Source organism: Condylura cristata, unplaced genomic scaffold (genome assembly GCF_000260355.1).
Source record: "Condylura cristata isolate star-nosed mole 26May11 unplaced genomic scaffold, ConCri1.0 scaffold00014, whole genome shotgun sequence".
NCBI classification, from domain to species: domain Eukaryota; kingdom Metazoa; phylum Chordata; class Mammalia; order Eulipotyphla; family Talpidae; genus Condylura; species Condylura cristata.
The window spans coordinates 51,903,670-51,923,065 of NW_004567115.1; the positions used below are offsets into that span (position 1 = coordinate 51,903,670).

The 19,396-nt window shown below is 56.5% G+C and overlaps 1 protein-coding gene across 1 annotated transcript in view; it reads left to right on the plus strand.

The window, feature by feature from the left end:
- The window catches only part of EXTL3 (exostosin-like glycosyltransferase 3), a 59,676-nt gene that overhangs the window by 32,125 nt on the left and 8,155 nt on the right, over nt 1-19,396 (plus strand). Inside the window, exon 4 of the mRNA XM_012724807.1 lies at nt 13,305-15,919. Coding sequence (XP_012580261.1) covers nt 13,772-15,919 — 2,148 coding nt within the window. The 5' untranslated portion in view covers nt 13,305-13,771. The remainder of the gene's footprint in view (nt 1-13,304; nt 15,920-19,396) is intronic.

Sequence of the window (19,396 nt, forward strand, 5' to 3'; positions counted from 1 at the left end):
GCCCGGCGCCCCTGGGAGTTCGGGCTGTGCGGCTGGACAGCCGCGGGGTGCGCTGCCCCTCACCCCACCGCTCCTCACCCCCACCGCAGCCGGGCTTCAATTCCTGAACCGGTGCCGTGGCTCCCCAGAGACTTGCCTTTGGTGGGCGCCTCCGGACCCGGACTTTCTTCCCCTTAGCTTTTCAGAAAGTCTAAGGACTTCAGGTTCTCTCAGCCCTACTCGCGTCCATGGTGTCCCCGCCTGTGATTCACCGACCAGGCTCCCGAGCGTTTCCTGTCCTAGTCTTGCTCCAGCTTATGTAGTTCACGTGGGAAAGCTGGAATCCCCTGTGGTCTTGCTTTTTTAAGCGGGCCGCTGTGGGTGGCAGCCCGGCTCACCGTCCGCAGCCCCCCTGCCCCTTGGTTCAGCACTTGGTCTTGCATTTCATGCTGCTGTTAAAGCTGTACCCCAGCCGCCTGGGGACAGGGGAGTTAATAAATCAGGGGGAAGAAGGGGTCTTTCCTGGAGAGCCCAGGTGAGCAGCAGAAGTCTCAGCTCTGTAGCCAGGGCTTGGAACTGTTTCGTGCCCAGAAAGCCGTCTTCTTCAACTCTTGCTGTTAAAAATACCATATCCGGTGGGAATTTCCTATCTGCTGTGGGGAACCCAGTGCTCACCAAGGGAAGACGCTCACAGACTTTCTGACAGGGAGGAGTGGTGGTCTCCCCAATGCCGGGAGGTGGGCGTCCTCAGGGCACAGGCCTCCTTCCACCACCCCTCTTTCCAGGGAGAAAATCTGGTCCTACACGTTTGGTGTGGAGGTGCGGTCTCTCAGTGATTAGGCCTCAGAGTTGTCCCCTAAAGGCTAGGAGAGCAGGGTGCAGAGGAGTGAGTCCAGGCAACTCTTTTACCTAAGGAGTGGGCTTCTGGAGTGGGGAGGCTGAGAGGGGGGTGGAAGCCACTGAAGGAGGCAATGTGGACTGCTGTTGGGGCGGGAGCATGTGAGCAGGGGTCTCTGAGGCAGGCCCGGAGTGTGCCCTGGAGGAGACTGAAGCCTGGCCTGGAGCAGAAGCAGGGTCAGGCCCCAGGAGGAAAATGTTCCCACCTAACTCGTGGGTAGAGGTTTGAGGTCATTGCTTATATTTACTTAAGGGTAACAGGAATATGAACCAGGACCTTCCATAAAGCCCCAGAACTGTGAACTGGGATTGCTGAATAGTACGTTTCTTTTCATTTTGCGTTTTTCAATTTTTAGTAACTTTCTTTGAAACCTTAGTGACCGAGGAGTTACGTCAGAGGGAAGAAGAAGCTTTCCCATGTCCACAGCTTCCATGAAGATAGTGGGACTCAGAAAGATGAACTTGAGACCTGGGGGGTGTTTGGGAACAGGAAGGGGCGGCTTGACCTACCGAAACCCACCCCACGCAGCTTTCACTCTGGGATTCTTCAGGTCTCTTGCTGATATTACTAGGTGGGAGAGAAGCTGGAATACAGAAGTCTGCTCCTGAGCGTAAAGCGAAGGAACACGGAGACCCCTCTAGTGGTGTGTTGCCTTCCCTGCAGTGGGCGTGCGCTCGTGTCGGCGATGCTCACAGGCACCGAAATGGCCCCTTCGGGCCCAGGATGGAGCCCCGGCGAGATGAGCCGTGTCCAGCATGGAGGCCCCTCTGGTAACCCAAGTGCTCTCACAGAGAAGGAGACGCGCTCTCTGTCAAGGGCCAGGTGGTACTTATTTTGGGCTTTCAGCTGCTCAGCGCTGGCGGCGCAGGGAAAGCCTGTGCCTAGCGCCTCTCCTCCGCACCTGCACAGGGTCTCCGGGCCGCGCCGCGCCGCGCCAGTGTGGCCGTGTGCGGTACTGCTCGGGACAGGCGGTGGCTCTGGCTTGCCAGTGCCCTCCCTAGACCATCACCCGCACATACGTGGCATCACTTCAGTGGGTTCGGTCGATTCCGTTGGGCTGCCCAAACCTTTCAAGCTCATCAGTGACATTAATGATTAACGCCTGGGCGTTTGCTTTGCTGCTTTCCTCTGCTGGCCTAGCCTCGCGCACTGGCATCATTTTAACCCTTTTCTCTAACTTCTAAACGTTTCAACACACATTTGATACTCTAAGGAAAAAAGGAAAAATAAATGATAGCGGTAACATGCCCTTCGCTTGCGTATTAGACGAGCTAGGACACTTGCGTGCTTCGAGGTGGAGTCCGATGTCCTGAGGTGCCCCAGCTCTGCCGCCATGTAGTATCCGCAGCTGCTCTCCCTCTCACAGCTTCCCGTCTGGCAGAGGAGGCTAAATGCTACAACATTCCATTTCTTGAGAGGGAAAGAAGGTAGGAGGGAAAACGGACTTGAGGAGGCTTGGTTAATTGACCAAGGGCCGAGCTTGGAAGTGGCAGTTTTTGACCTGGGCACTAATTTTTCTGATCTGGCCCCTCTTGAATACTCGCAGCAAACCTCCTGGGCCGCCTGCAGGAGTCTGCCCACGGGGTGTGGGCCGGGAGGCCTTTTCTTACTGGCTGCAGTTGGCCTTTCAGTGATCCTACCCTGCTCTTCCCTCTGACTGACGGCGAGGAAGGCCTGGTTTCCCGAGGCAGGGGTTGCCCATGGGCGCGTGCGGCTCCGCGGAGGCCGGTGCCAGCATCTGGCGGCCCGGCTTGCACAGAAACTGAAACTGGAGAGCAGTGTTGAAATGGGGGAGATTTCACATGTGTCTGCCTTTCTGGCTTTTCTAGAGAAAATCAGGGGTGTTGATAATGCCAGATGCTTTCTCCTTTAAGCTCGTCTCTGCCTGACCCCGCACTCCCCCCCCCCCCCCCCGGGCCTCTGCAGGCCCTGCTGTTCTTCTCCAGGTCTTCTGTTCCACGGCTGAGCCGGCCGCCTGCTCAGTCTCCCATTTCCTTTGCTCCTGTCCCTTTAAAGTGTGGCGGACAGTGTCACTGACCTGCAGAGGACTCTTTACTTCCCCCACTCAGTGGACAGACAGGGCGTTTTTTCTAAGCAGTACCTATTTTCTTGATTCATTGCAGCAGCTGAAATCACAACTCCTGTGGGCTGTTGGGCTAAACCGTTTCCATGTAATTTTGAGATCCAAGTACTGGACTTTGTTTTTGAATCTCTCCTTATTTTCTGTTTAGATATATTTGAGGCTCATGACATCTCTTTGTGTCCCGGGTTTTCTTCCAAAAACCCTGATTTACTGCTCCCAGTGGGACTTTTATTTCTGAAGTAGAGGCTGAAAAAGAGAAATGTCTTATGGCTTAAAATGGAGAGTGGAGTTGGTGAGGACCCTAACTGTTAATGGGTGCAGTGGGAAATGGAGAGAAACCTCAAGGGGAAGTATTATGCATGAACTCTTGGAGGTGAAACAGAATGTCTTGGGAGTAACCCTGCTGCCTTGTGTTGCTATATTGGTGATTTTTTTTCTCTCAACAAAACAAATCAGCATGTGCTTTCTGCACGCAAGGCAGCTTGAGTCGGTGGGACCTAGACGCTAAACGGATCTTTGAGTCTTGTGTTCCGGTCCGTCGACGTGAGTTTAAAAGGGAGGAGGAGGCCCTGAGTCAAGTAGGATGAGGAATGGCGAGGCCAGGGGGCCTGATGAGTCAGAAGATGGCGAGATACAGGGACAGCCAGACTGGAGTCTCAAGTTGAACGTACCCGTGAAGGTTGAGGCAGGTGCCTGAGTCATGGAGCTGACTGACGTGAGGCCGCGCAGCTTTCAGTTAGCTGCTCACTGGGAGGCCGCAGGCGCGCAGGGGTGCTGTGTGCTCCCAGGCCCTCGGGCCCAAGCACTTTTTCTTGAGGAGCGGACTCTGAGCGTCTGCACAAGTCGACTGTTCCAGGAAGGGGATTTAGCAAGATCTGTTTAAATACCTACAGGAGAAACCTTGTTTTTGCTGCCTTCCCCAGTGGAATATGCACTTTGCCGTTTCCCATTGTGAACTTTCCCCATTTTATTTTTAGTAATTGGAAAGCTTCCTGACAATATGATGATCCTATTACGATGTGGATCTGTCATATATATCTAACTTTACTCCTAGTTTTGGACATTTCATTTATAATTTTTTCCCTCTTATAGAGAATGCTGATTACATCTTTACGATACCAATCTTTGTTCACTTAGAGAACATTCCTAGAAAGTGAAATTGCTGAGTGGGAAATACGGGCATTTTAAGGACTTCGGTCACAACGGAAATGGCTTTTCGGTTTACCGCCCCCTGATGCCGCGACGAGCCCCGCCCCGGGCGTGTGGTGGTGGCGGGGGGCGCTGAGGTGGACAGCTGTGTTCAGCAGGGGCTTTCACCTGCTAAACCTTTCTCCTCACTTGCCCTTCTTAAGAGTAACTTCTGGAAGCGAGTGGCAGGGTCAGAGAGGAGGCACGGTTCCAGGGCTTTCGCCACCCACTGCCAGATTGTGCTGCAGACGTTGTGCCAGCTTTCACTGGCGCAGGAGTGTGGGAACGGCACCCTTGACCTGGCGCTGCACTCGCCCTGGACAGCGCCCCACCGGCTCGGGGGGCAGCCGCTGCCCCCTCTTCCATGCGTGCTCTTCCTGGCTCTAGTGGAATTAACATTAAAACTTGTTCATCATCCAGCCTTTCTTCTGTGGGCCTTCCTGCTTCCATCCTCTGACCGTTTACTTCTGTTGAAGTGAAATCAAGTTGTAGAATCCCCACCGCCCCAAAGCTGTCGACTCCAGCCTCCCGCCCCCACCTTACAAAAAAGCCTTTGGTTCTCCGGCAGTCAAATCAGACCTGTCGAATTGATCTTTTGCTTGGATTCTCAAAAAAGTAACTATATTTATTTTGACAAAATTGCATGAGTTTTTTTTTTTTTTTTGGTTCTCTTTATGGTTTTTATTCATTATAATTACCTCTTAAATCTACCTGGGAATTTTGGATTTGTTTGTCAGGCAGGAAAGTGAATATTGTTTCCTGAAAAGCTAATTGTTACATTTGTTGAAAAATCTAGTGTGGTTTACTTTAAAATGACTAAAGCAGGATGGTACATAGCTACACATAGATACACATCTGTAAGTATATATGATATATGTACACATGTGGTTTACAAAGGGGACGTGGGCTTATTACAAGATGAATGACAGTGAAGTTGGCCTTTTAAATAAATAAATAAATAGTAACCAAGGGCGGGCAGGGCAGAGGTCAGACAGACCTGAACCTGTGTCTGGACTCCTCAGCCTGCCTGCTGTTTGGCCTCAAACAAGTTGTCCAACCTCAGTGATTCACCACTTCTGTCTGTGCCGTGATGTGGAAAGAACAGCAGCACCCGCCAGATGCTGGTGTGAGTTTGGAACGGACAATGTCCAGCGCGTTGCCTCGACCGCCGCGCCTGGGACGTCGCACATGTCAGCAGCAGCAGGGGTGTCAGCGCAGGGCTCCCTGCGTCCCCAGTGCTGTGGCCCCTCCGCAGCGTGGGGGGTTGCTGTCCGACCCCCTGCTCGTCTCTCATTGACTCAGGTGTCCGGAGTGGCCGGTGGTCTCCCAGACCCCGCCGTCCTCTCCCGGCTGCGGCTGCCCTGGAAGGTGCCTCCTGGACTCGAGCAGAAGAGAGGTCAGCTTCTGGGCAGTAGTGTAGTGTCGGGAGGGAGTTTAGGGCTCATTAACATGCGTCCCGACTGGAACTTGGTCCTCCTTTGCTGAAACAGGCTGTTTGTCGTGTCTTGCTTTGTGGGAAATCGGAAAATATCTTTTTTTTTTTTTACATGTTTAATAGTTAAAGGCCAAACCGAACCTCGGAATAAGCGTGCACTGATTCACTGGAACCATCCTCTGCTCAGAGCTCTGCCCCTGGTACGTCCTGGCAGGGCCGCAGCTGCAGCCACGTGGCCTGTGCCCCGGGGGCGCTGGGGTTCTGCCTGCTGCGGGCTGCCTCCATTTAAATGAGGTGGAGAAAGCAGCATGTCATGTACACAGACACGGTCTAGGGACGCAACAACTTGTGTCCTGAGTACATAGTGTCTTCACTAGCAGATGACCCTCTCATGTGAGCACGGTGTTGCGTCAGGGTCTGGAGTGGCACAGGCCACGTGGGCGTGCCCTGGCCCTGGGTTCTGGATCAGGCTGTTTCCACAGTGGTCAGCACACTTAAGTGTGGGCCTGGAGCACGCGGCTGCGGCCCCTTCAAATGCCCAGTGAAGTCTGCGTCCGGTGCTGCCCTTCTCGCGGGTGCTGGGCGGTGCAGCTGGCCTGTTCCTCTTCTCCCTTGTGCTGTTTCCTTTCTCTCTCTCACTCAGTATTTTACTCGAGGGTTTTTTTTGTTGTTGTTATGAAGAAAATTATACAACTTTATTGAAATGTATTCTGGAGGGCCTCCCTGGGGGCGCAGCGGGTCAGAGCGCAGCACTGAGAAGCTGAGGCCACTGCAGCACCAGTTCGACCCCCACCCTGGAGGTGACCCCCAGGGTGCGGCAGACCTCTCCTGACCCGCCTGCTGCTCCCCTTAGCAGTGGACTCCGTCCATCTGCCTGTTCTGCTCCCCGCTCTGTCTCTGGTGAAGCCTCTCACTGCCTCTGCACCTCTGGCCTGTAACCCAGGTCTGTATGCACAAATATATTTGTCAATCTTAAAAAAAAAAGAAATGCATTCTAGAAAGCCTAACTAAGCAGCAGTACCGCTAGTCCGTGGAAGGACGTTTCAGTGCCAGGGTTTTAGTTTTAAAAGCGGGAGGGTCTAGAGGGTGGTTGCAATGTGGAGAAACCCTGGACAGTGTGGCCTGGCCACAGGTGATGCTCGCAGACAGGAGGTGCCACTGTACTGGGAGGGCGCCCCAAGAAGAGGGGTGGCTCGAGGAGAAGGCTGTGGGTCAGCACCTCTTAGTTCACTCTGTGGAAACTTTATGAAGAGGTGAGTCTTAAAATTACCCCAAGAAAAAGTGGCCAGGTGGGGAGGAGGAGGGGCGCCGCAGCCTGGGGTGTGTGTGGGGGGCTGCCGGCCCGGCTGGCAGGACTGGCCTCCCAGCGCCGGGCCGTCAGGCTCTGAAGGGAGCAGAAGAGGGGTTTGTGCAGGGCACGGGGAGCTAAACAAGAATTTCGGTTTGAAATAGAAAACAAAACCCGGGGACTGGTGGCGGCTGAGGCGCCAGGAGGCCGGGCAGGTTTGCTGCAGTGCAGGCAGGCGGGGAAGCAGGCGTCCGGAGCCCTCGGGCCTCTTCAGGCCCTTCCTGGTCTTTCCGGCCATTTGCAGGGCGGGAGGGAGGCCAGGGCCGCCTCGCCCCTCGCATCTCCACTCTCTCGGGGCTCTCTGGCACCTCTGTGGCCGCGCTGGTCTCCGCTGCACTCGCCCCTCCGCCCCCGCTGCTGCCCTCACATGCCCGGTGTCTCCGCTCAGGCGTGCCCACACACGCACGCCCCTGCCACGCTCCAGGGGCCGCCAGCAGGCGCGGGTAAGCCAAGGTGTGCATCGTACGTGCTGCCGGTGGTGAGCGGAGAAAGCGGGGAACTTCCATTTGCACCATAGTCGTGCGTGCGCAGGCAGGTACCAGTGGGCACAGATTCTTTACCTCCGATAACAGAATGTTTGACCTATGAAACTAAGATTAAAAAACACAACAGGGCCATTCATCTAGATAGTTGGGCTCACTAGTGCTCCATGGCGGCCACAAAACCCACGTCCTGAGTGTGTCCCCTCTCCGCCCGCCAGCCGTGGCCGGGCCCCCAGGGCCTGGGCCGGTGCTGCTGCTTGCGCTGCAGACTCCAGAATTAGTGCTTTGGCCTCTAGATGGGGGTGGGAGGAAGAGAGGCCACATCTGTTCTTAGCCACCCTGTCCTGGAAGTGACACCTTACTTCCCCTGCCACGACCTCTGGCGAGAGCTGCTCTGAGGGCTTGAGCCGCTGCACCAGGCAGAGTGGGAGGGGAAGGGCAGGCGGTTGGCCCTTGGTGAGCAGTGGCCATGGGGCTGTCACCGTCGGGAGCCGTGGGGAAGGGGTGCTTTATAAAGTGCTGCTGGTGGACAGTCATGGTCATTAGTAGACACACTAAACTTTGGCCTCACAAATGCATGTTATATTTTAAGGGAAACCTCTGAAGAAGACTAACTGAATATATAACTTCCCGACTGGTAGAGACACCAAAAGAAAGGGATAAAAAATTTGATCAACTAAACAGAACTCGGGAGGGTAGGAGGCATAGATCAAGAGGAAAGAAAAAGGTGGCATAATAAAATTGTTAAAAGTAAAAGTTGCTAACTATCTCACATTAAATTCAAGCCTGTCAAACACTTTTAAACTTAAAGATTGTTACTTTTATTAAAAAAACAAAATTTGCTCTCCGATGTTTACAAGAGACACCTAAAACCTAAGGGCACACTAAGTTTGCTAGAATAAGAATGGACATAGGTAGCCAGGCAAATAGGAACTACGAGTGGAAGAGCCGGAAAAGCTGGAAACAGCCTACATGCCATCAGCAGGTGAGCTGGTAGAGGAAGGGCAGTGAATACGGGCACAGCGGGGTATTACCTCAGGCACAGGAAGGTCTGAGGTTCTGAGCATCCACAGCATAGGCGGTGAGCCCTGAGGCGTCATGGGGGTGAATACCCAGTCTGAGAGGGACAGATAACTGTATGACTCTCCTTACATGGAGGTGTCACATAGATGGCCAAGTCAAAGGAAACCAGAGGGTGAGACCGGGAGTTTCTGTTGGTTCCTGTTTGGGATTTGGAAGTAGTGGGGATGGCCACATAGTGTGTGGGTGTAATTAGTGCCACTGAGTCGCCCACTTAGAAGTAGTTAAGATGGCAGGCTTAATGTTACAGCTGTCTTACTTACCACAGTAACATTTAGACCAAAAAGCTAAGTGGCAGGTGCTAATATCACTCAGAGTAAGGTTGAAGGCAAAAAATATTTATGGGGTAGGAAGGTCTCTTCATAATTATATTCATTCTGCTGTCCGGACAAGAAAAAGTATGTATCTTTTGGGGAAATTACATCTACTTCAGTCTTTATGGCTCTTTCAAATACAGTGTCCAGCATACAATAAAGCAGGTACAAAGTAGCGAAGAGGCAGATGCATGCAATCCAGGGTCACAAGTGAAAAACAGTCAGTAGCATCAAATCACAAGTGGCCTGATGTTGGAATTGGTGGATAAAGAATTTAATTCTCATAAATGAATGAACTCAAATAAAAACAAGCTTTTAGACCGTACAACCAAGTTAGAGGTTACCAGAGTGGGTAAATCAGGTAGAGAGGTCAGTTGTAGGCTGGAAGACAAATTGGACTTTAGTGACGACCGTAACGGCGTATATAGAGATGTTGCTTTGCAGTGAAGCATGTCTGGAACTTACATGATGTTAGAAAGCAGCGTTCCTTAAAAAAAGGAGAAGTGGAAAAAAAATGGGATTTTCAGTAGACAATTGCATCCTCTAGAGAGTTATGGACATCCTAGAACTGAAAAATATACCTGAAAGTAGGATTTATTGGGGAGAATTAGCAGTGCACTAAACATAGTAGAAGAATGGTTTGGTAAACTCAGACAGGTTAATTGGAATTGTTCAGCTGAAACACCCTTTGATGAAATAATACTAAATCTTGAGTAATAAACAGGATAAATGGGTAGGGAATTTGAGAATAGGCATGACGATTTGTCATGGTACAAGGCCGGGGTGAATGCACTAGAATAAAAATAAGGGATAAAAGAACAGTGCAGACTGCCATTGCTCATTAGTGTAAATTAACACATATTATTACCTTAATAGTTTGTCATATAAAGAATTGCTGTAGTCGGGCAGGGGTCAGATGTGTATGTTAAGAGCTAGAGGAGTTAAAAATAACTTCAGGGCTTGTGACTGGTAACTTGTCTGCCAGTTGTGGTGCAGGCAGCTTTTACTCTCCGTCTCTGGATTTACAGCAGTGCTGTTGCCTTGTAACTGATGAAGAGACCGTGGCTTAGAATCCCTGGGTGGCCGTCTCCTCGCTTGCAGAGCAGGGTGTGGGCCAGGTCCGGCCAGCTCCGAGGTCTGTCCTCTTGTCTGTCAGTCACATTGTGTCTAGTTTGCAAGACTGAAAGGGAAGAACTGACAGTCACTGGAAAGAGGACGTGTCTGTGGGCCTGACATGACTGGGGGTGTCCTGGGCCAGTCGGCACCCTGGTCTAGGGCAGAACACAGACCAGGGTGGGCTAGCAGCTTTGGGGGTTGGGGCCTGATTGTAGGGGTGGTTGGAAACAACAAGTGGTTGGATTTGTTAACAGGTAAGTTGAGAGTTTGGATAGCGCCTTCTGAATGAGGCCGGAGGAAGACTGGGTGCCAGCAGAGGAGGACAGTTAGTCAGGGAAATAGGTGGAACACAGGAGAAAGTGGCCTCCCTGGAAGTCGAGGGGAAAACTGAACTTGTAGAATGAGAAGCTGCTGGGGGGAGCGTGTAGGGAGTGCCAGGTGCGGGGGGCGCTGACGGGAGCGCAGGGCTGAGCGGGCCACGCAGCAAGGCAGGCACGAGGCAGTGCGTGAAAACCACACAGATACCAGGTAGTGCCAGGCAGGTCATGGGGGACAAAAGCAGGCGTGAAAGGGAAGTTGAAGAAAGTCAAGATCACGTGGAGAAAGGCCTGGGGAAAAGCCGCAGGAACAACAGTCCCGAGGCTGCAGGACGGCCCAGACGGGCTGAGGAGCTGCCGGGAGCGAGCAGAGGTGGAGCAGCGAGCACTGAGGTCTCACAGCTGGTCAGGAGCTCCTGGGGAAGGACTGGCCGGATGCCGGGAAGCCTGAGCGCGCGTGGGTGGGAAGAGACCGGTCTGGTTCAGGCTGTGAGAAGACGGCTCTGTTGCCGGGTGTGTGGCCGGGCGGCGCGCGACCCACCGGTGCTGTGGCTGGCGCCCGAGGCTCAGGGACCGAGGCCAGGATGTCGTGCCTGGAGGGGGCAGCCCCTGCGCGTTGCTCCTGATCTACTTCACTGACATTTCTAGGTCCTGGAACCATCGTCGTTTTCTAGGGCTGGCAGAAGAGATTCTTTTTCTTTTGTGCTTAATTACTTGAGTGAACATTAGGGAAGACAGTAGTGCGCTTGGACGGGGCTGGCCCTTCTGCCTGACCCAGGGAGAGGCTGGACCTTGCGGGCGAGCTCCTTGACGGTTGTGATTTCTTGGTTTCCAGTGGGACGTGGGCCTCTGTTCCCAGCCCCACTCCTAGCCATTAATGAGAGACTCAGTGTGCTCAGTCTTCAAGGCACTTTTAAAAAATATTTTGTTTAGACTGTAATTTTAAAAAAAGATTTATTTATGCATACAGAACTGGGGTACAGGCCAGAGGTGCAGGGGGTGAAAGGACCCACCAGAGGCAGAGCAGGGAGCAGGACAGGCAGATCGATGAAGCCCAGTGTTGAGGGGAGCAGCGGGCGGGTCAGGTGACCCTGTGGTCACCTCCAGGGCGGGGACCGAACTTGCAGTGAAGTGGCTACGGCCAGCTTGCAGTGCTGCGACCTAACGTGTTGTGCCACCAGGGAGGGCCAAGGTTTTGTTTTTTGAAATAAAACTTTTCAGATATGTGAAAGCAGAGAGCGTAGGATCAGCCCCTGCCTCCCGCCACCTGGCGTCCTCCTGCCGAGTCTCCTTTCGTCTTGCCTCCACCCTTCATTACTCACATGACGTTTTTAAGAAAATTCCAGATGAATCGTTTTCCTCCATAACTGTTGGAACATATTTCTCCGAGGTAGGACCTGTCCACACTGCTGGGATTTGGCTCCTCCCCCTCGGTGCGCACAGGCGTCTCGCTCCGGAGGGTTGGCCTTTGCGGGGCAGCTCGCGCCCGGGAGTGGTCTCCGCCGGGCCCTGCATTCTCTGGTTGCCTGCACGCGCGGGAGGAGCCTTTTCACAGCCGACAGTAAACACATTCTTGACTGGCACCTTCAGAACTGAGCATTCTGCTAAAGCGTGCCACTTCTCTCCTCCCCTCTCAGGAGAGCAAGCCGCGGGGCTCACGGCTTCCAGAAAGCGCGAGTTGGCCCGCGGCCTCGGGTCTGTAGGAGGCTCCCGAGTCCGGTGGTAAGAGGAGGGCTGCCGGCTGCCGGTCCCTCTCCCTCCGCTCCTTCCTCCACGAGGACTTGATCGGAAGTGTAGAATACATTCTTCTGAAATCAAACGAAAGATGTAAACACCTACGTGAAAGGATAACGCCTGAGAAATACTGTCCCGTGTCCTTGGGAATATTGGGTCAGACCCCGATATCCAGGTTCAGATCACGGCCCACATTCCCTGGCCTTTCGTGTCCTATGTCTTGCTCTGCTTATTCGGGCCTTCAGCAACACTGTCTTCAGTTCGGGGCCGTGGCCCTGCCCCTTCACTGGTCACGCGACTTCATCGAGACGCTGGCGAGCCGACCGCAGGTCCGAGCAGCACGGCGCGCCCACACCGTGCTTGCTCGGGCTCTTCGGGAAGGGGGTCTGGAGGCCCAGGGCGGCTTCGTAGTCCGGTTCCCCTGAGCACCTCCTGGGTTGACGCGGCATGTCTCACACATGCTGAGCGTGCAGGTAGCTTTTGGAGGAAATGCATGAATGAGAGCAATTGGCAGGTACTGTGAATTCGATTCTAGGGATGCTGAATTGAGGGGAGTTTCTGTCGCTGGTCGCAGTGAAGACTGGCGAGGGAACAGGCCGGGAGTCTCAGGGTTCGCTCTCCTAGAGCGCCTCCACCATCACCCTTTCGTTCCATAGCAGCACTGATGTCCTCTCCATGCTGGAAACTGAGGCGTAGGATCTGAGGGCAAATCTGACTGCCAGGGATAGGAAACCTGCCCCTCGCTCCGAGCATGCTGTTCTTTCTAAAAGAGCAAGTTCCTGTTTATATGCGGGGAGGAGCTCACGTCTGCACGGCGGAGCTAGAGGAGAGGCAGGCAGAGCGTTTGGCGCTGGGAGGCCGCGCCACTGCCGGAAGAGGCCAGCAGAGGCCCTCCCCCAACTCAGCCAGCGGAGCTTCTCACAGGTGGTTTCTTTTAAAAAAAAAAATTCGAAAGGAGACTTCCCTCCTAGGAGGGAATGCCGATTTCTCCCACGGCGGGGTACGAGGGTGTCTCTCTGCGTCTGACGAGGACACTTGGGGCAGAGAGTAACACGTGTCTTTGTCCTCTGCGGGGGAGCTGGTCATCATTTTGTGGGACTTCAGTGCTCACTGTGTACAGTTCAGTGAGAAGGGGTGTGCGTGTGTAAGTGGGGACGGAGGCTGTTTTGGACACATGCCCACGGGTCAGGATCCCTCCTCAGTGCCCTCGGAGGTGCACGGCAGTGCTCTCTCCTCCCCCTTCCAAGATTTAAGCTTTTTCTAGGGATGCCCGGGGCAGGCGGGGTCGTTGAATGGCCTCCTTAGGACTGACCCCGTCTCTCTTTCACAGGCCTGCTTGCTGGCGGTGACCGAAGAGGCCGGCCTGCACGTCTGCTCTAGCCCGTGCTGTGTAGCTGAGGTAGTAACTATGCATGTGTGCTGGCCAGCAAAGCGCAGGAGCAAGAGCCATGGCCGCTGACGAGGTCTCTGCCGTCCCGGGAAGCGTCTGCTGGGCCTCCGCACGGGCGGCCTCCTCCCTTTCGTCTCGTCAACAATGCAGTACCCGTCACCACTGGATGAAGATTGAGGACACGTTCTTTGGTCAACAACCAGAACTTCAGATCTGCTGGGAAAGAGCCGGAGGCCGCTGCAACCACAGCTGAGGAAAATGAAATTTCCGTTTTACTGGGTGCCTTGTACCGGAAGCACACCACCTCTCGCAGGAGTCGGGGCCTGAGGGGCATTGCGCTCGTCCACTGGAAACCCACGGTGATGGCGGGCGACCCAACGTGACCAGAGGGGCCGCGCCACCTCCACATGACGGGCTATACCATGTTGCGGAACGGGGGCGTGGGGAACGGAGGTCAGACCTGGATGCTCTGGTGCTCCACCCGCAACCGGCTCACGTGGCTCAGCTTCACGCTCTTCGTCATCCTGGTCTGCTTCCCGCTCATCGCTCACTATTACCTCACCACGCTGGACGAGGCCGATGAGGCCGGCAAGCGGATTTTCGGCCCGCGGGCCGGCAACGAGCTGTGTGAGGTAAAGCACGTGCTGGATCTTTGCCGAATTCGTGAGTCCGTGAGCGAGGAGCTCCTGCAGCTGGAAGCCAAGCGGCAGGAGCTGAACAGCGAGATCGCCAAGCTGAATCTCAAGATCGAAGCCTGCAAGAAGAGCATTGAAAATGCCAAGCAGGACCTGCTGCAGCTCAAAAACGTCATCAGCCAGACGGAGCACTCTTACAAGGAGCTGATGGCCCAGAATCAGCCCAAGCTCTCGCTGCCCGTCCGGCTGCTGCCTGAGAAGGACGACACCGGCCTGCCGCCCCCGAAGGCCCTGCGGGGCTGTCGGCTGCATAACTGCTTTGACTATTCTCGCTGCCCGCTCACCTCTGGCTTCCCAGTCTATGTTTATGACAGCGACCAGCTGGCTCTGGGCAGCTACCTGGACCCCTTAGTCAAGCAGGCCTTTCAGGCTACCGCCCGGGCCAGCGTCTACGTGACAGAAAACGCGGACATCGCCTGCCTTTATGTGGTCCTGGTGGGCGAGATGCAGGAGCCCCTGGTGCTGCGGCCTGCTGACCTCGAGAGGCAGCTGCATTCTTTACCACACTGGCGGACCGACGGACACAACCACGTCATCCTCAGTCTGTCACGGAGGTCAGATACGCAGAACTTGCTCTATAACGTCAGCACCGGCCGGGCCATGGTGGCCCAGTCCACGTTCTACGCCGCCCAGTACAGGCCTGGCTTCGACTTGGTCGTCTCACCCCTCGTCCATGCCATGTCAGAGCCCAACTTCCTGGAGATCCCACCGCAGGTGCCCGTGAAGAGGAAGTACCTCTTCACCTTCCAGGGGGAGAAGATCGAGTCCCTGAGGTCCAGCCTGCAGGAGGCCCGCTCCTTCGAGGAAGAGGTGGAAGGCGGCCCTCCAGCCGACTACGACGACCGCATCATCGCCACCCTGAAGGCGGTCCAGGACAGCAAGCTGGACCAGGTCCTGGTGGAGTTCACCTGCAGAAGCCGGCCCAGGCCCAGCCTGCCCACCGAGTGGGCGCTGTGCGGGGAGCGGGAGGAGCGCCTGGGCCTGCTGAAGCGCTCCACCTTCGCGCTCATCATCGCGCCCGGCGACCCCCGCCTGCTCACCTCCTCGGGGTGCGCGGCGCGGCTCTTCGAGGCGCTGGCGGCCGGGGCCGTGCCGGTCGTGCTGGGGGAGCACGCGCAGCTGCCCTACCAGGACGTGCTGCAGTGGAGCGAGGCGGCGCTGGTGCTGCCCAAGCCGCGCGTCACGGAGGTGCACTTCCTGCTGCGCAGCCTCTCGGACAGCGACCTGCTGGCCATGCGGCGGCAGGGCCGCTTCCTCTGGGAGACGTACTTCTCCACCGCCGACAGTATTTTCAGTACTGTGCTGGCCGCGGTCAGGACCCGCATCCAGATCCCAGCCGCTCCCATCCGCGAGGAGGCCGCCGCCGAGATCCCCCACCGCTCGGGCAAGGCGGCCGGGACGGACCCGAACATGGCCGACAACGGGGACCTGGACCTGGGGCCGGTGGAGACCGAGCCTCCCTACGCCTCGCCCAGATACCTCCGCAACTTCACGCTGACGGTCACCGACCTGTACCGCAGCTGGAACTCCGCTCCCGGGCCTTTCCATCTCTTCCCCCACACGCCCTTTGACCCCGTGTTGCCCTCAGAGGCCAAGTTCCTGGGCTCCGGGACTGGGTTTCGGCCCATTGGTGGGGGAGCGGGGGGTTCTGGCAAGGAGTTTCAGGCAGCGCTGGGAGGCAACGTCCCCCGGGAGCAGTTCACGGTAGTGATGTTGACCTATGAGCGGGAGGAAGTGCTCATGAACTCTCTGGAGAGACTGAACGGCCTCCCTTACCTGAACAAGGTGGTGGTGGTGTGGAATTCTCCCAAGCTGCCCTCAGAGGACCTTCTGTGGCCTGACATTGGCGTGCCCATCATGGTAATGGAACAGCGAGCAGGCTGTCTCCCGCCCGGGGCTCCGCTCTGCGCCCCTCCGCCAGCACGTCCCCTTGGTGCCCCCAGTCTCCACAGGTTCCTTGCCCCGAGAAATTCCTGCCTGCCTATTTCTGGTCCTTGCAGGCTCCGCCATTTCCATCTCTGCCGCCCACTCCCTAAATCTCCCCAGAGGCTCCAAAGCTGACTTGGATCAAAACTGGCCCCCTGAAAGTTTACAAACCCCGTAGCTGCCGGTGTCCTCTGACAAAGGGGATGAGAATGATGCGGGGTAAAGCTGTTGTCTGAGAAACCTGTGTGATTTAGGCTGAGTAATTGAGTATTTACATACACAAGGTAATTGAGTATTTACATACACAAGGTACATCCTCTACTCATGTTTATGGGGACCGAGGCTCAGGTGGATTATCTTGCTCGAAGCTAGCAATGGTCAGTAAAGGAGAAGCTGAGCTGCGGCGTCTGATTCTGGAAGCTGCAGCTTGAGTCAGCTCTCGGGAGATGTGGGCTGTCCCGAGCCCTTGGGAGATTGGCATCCAGTTTGAGTTCGGGAGTTGGGGGCCCCAAGCCCTCCTCCGTCTGGCCTGGCGAGGACGCGCTGTTACAGGGGAGACCGCAGCCAAGCGATAGGGTCAGGCCTCCGTGCTGACCCGCTGCTGCTGGCGCCCAGGCAGCGCCCGTTTATCTCAAATGCCAGGCGCGCGGGCGAGCGCTGTTAGTAGCTTACGAAAGCCAGTGTCGCCTTGAAAACGTGGTGTGGAAGCGGGCAGGTTGGGGCTGAACCAGGCTTTTTGAAATTTTATCAGGAAACGCCTCCCTGTGAACTACTTTAAAGCAGCTGTGTGGTGTAACAGCAAGGGTGAGTCTGGAGTGGCGGGACGGGGTTCCGTGCTCATGCTGTGGTCTTCGTTCGTTAACTTGGCTTCGGATGAAAGAGGATTCTCAGAAAGGCGGGGGCCAGCTCGGGGCGCGGCATTATGTGGTTTGCACTTGCCCCTGATGTCAGAGCAGGTGGGCAGAGGGCTGGGGCGCCCGCCGGGCGGCCGCTCCCCCGGGAGGGCGCAGCCCTGCCCCTGCACCCGCGCCACCTCAGAGTGCGGGCAGTCGGCCACTCCTCCCTGCTGTGTCTGAGTAACACTTGCTTCCGATTGCGGCAGTGTGCGGCTCGCCCAGCCCCCGCCCCTGCGCCCCCTCGGCCTGCCCACTGTGCCCTCGCTGCTGCCCGCCGCTGCCTCGGTGCTGATGGGCTGTTCTCACGCACCTCTGAGCGCTTAGTGACTTTATGCCCGTGCGCTGTGAGCCTGTCCCACAGCTTTAGAGATTTGTCTGATTACTGGGGGCGGCAGAGCTGGCTCTTTCTGCTTCGGGGTGGGCTGTGGGGAGTACCCTGTGACACGAAGCTGGCAGGAATGGCCGTTGGTCGCCGCGTTCTGGCTCCGGAAGGTCGCGCCTCCTGGGGACCTGCTAGTCAGGCCAGCTGGGCGGGCCGTGGCTCCTGCGGCTGGCTCTCCCGCATAGGGTGTCCGAGCTGGAAGGTCCCTCTAGGTTTGGCTAGTACCGAGGGCCGCGGGCTTCCGACTGCGGCGCTGTCCTTCCCGCCGCTGCCGGGGCCAGGCCAGGGCGGGTCTCCTCCACGTAAGACACACGTGTGTCGGGACCTGAAACTCGCCCGATTGTAAACAGAACGTCGCTGGGCCGGGTTCGGAGTGAAACATGAAAGCAGTTCTCTGCCTGGCTGGCTCCCTCCTCCCGCGCTGGCAGCGGCTGCGTGTGGGCCTGGCAGCGAGGTCTGCGCCCGCCGCCCGCCCGCAGACGCTCGCGCTCTGCCCCTCGGCCCGTTTTCCGGATTCCCGAGCTGTGATGGTTTCTTTCTTCGAGTTGGGAGGCGAGGGCGTGGGTGTGTCCACCCGGGCTCATTCTCAGGTGGGTCCTGCAAGCGCATGCTGGGGGTGCGGCCAGGGCGGCGTGGTGGGCGTGTGGGGGCTCTCGGGCCGTGCCGCGCCTCGCTGGCCTTGGCCCTGTCCGCAGCGCAGCTTCTCTGCGTGGCGGATCTGCTCCGAGCCTTGGGGCCATTCACTTAGTCTCTTGGTGCCTACTTTTCCCCAGCCACTTCAAAGGCCTGATTCTTCCCTAGAAGAACCCCTGTCGGGGAGTCCTCCCGCCGGAACCCGGTTCACGCTTCTGCTCCACTCAGGCTTGTCATTCGCCGAGTTGCCACCGCAGCGTCCGTCCATCTAGATCTCAAGTGTTTGGTGACTCTTGATTGTGAAACTTAACGTGGAAACAAGCTGCTTATGCGGTGACTGAATCGATGCTGACCGGTGGCTCGTCCTGTCCGAAGGCAGGGCCCGATGCCTCGTCCGCTTACGGGAGAGCAGTGCTTCTCCCTTCACCCATCAGCTCCAGAGTTCCCTTTGAGCCAGGCTCAATGTTAGCTCCCAGGCCTTTTTGAGCCTGCGTCCTGCAGAGGCCGGGCCTGGCCGGCCGTGAGGAGACAGGCGCCGGGTCGGGGGAGGCCAGGCCAGGCGGGGGCGCCCCGCTCTCCGGGGACCGCTCTCCCGCTCTCCGGGGACGCCTTCTGGAGCCTGCGGGGGCGGCGGGGTGTGTGAGCCGGACCCTGGGGCGTGGCTCCCGCAGTGGGGGGTTTTCTTTTTAAATGGGAAACTAGATAAATACTAAGGATGTTTATGGTTTCAGTAGATTTCTCAGTTTTTAGTCCCTATTCCGAAAATAGAACGGCCAGCTCCTGCATCCTGCCTGCCGCTTGCTCACGGCGCCAGCCTGCAGCGACCGTGGGGCGTGCTGAGGGCAGGCTCGGAGCCGGGCTCTGTCGCCCCCGTACCTGGCTTCCCTCAGTCTCTTGCAGTCAGTCTCCAGGATCCTGAGTGACTAACAGCCACGGGGTGAAGGAGAGGGAGGGGAATTGTTTTAATGGGAAACAAAACTGTCAGCACAATGAGGCTGTTTCCCGCACACATCACACCCCTTGTGCGCCTCATTTCTTTCAGGATTTCTGCCACTTCTCACCCTGCGGGAGTGCGGGGCGGCATGTTCCGTTAGCAAGGTGCCTCTCCAGTTCTGTGCGCGTGAATCAATAAATCTTAAAAAAAAACAGTGCCTTTGGTGCCAGAGGGTGGCGGTTGGTTTCTTGTGCTCTCGCCTGGCATTCAGCGCTGTAGCTCGCCAGCAAAACGGTCACAAGGAAGCCTGCTGTCCCCCTCTCCCCTTGGACTTGGCCCTGAGGCTGAGGGCGGAGCCCTGCTGGCTGCCGGAGGGAGGGCGTGAGCGGCACACGCGGGTGCACCCGCGGCGTCCTGGTGCCTCGCTGCCCCCGCGGCGGCTCTGGCTCCGCATCTGAGTGCGCCGGGGCCTCGCCAGACCCCACTGGAGGCGCTGCTGCCACCCAGAGAGGCTTTTTCATTCTGAGGGCTGTTGCTCGCTGCCTGCTCTTGGAAATCGCCCTGTC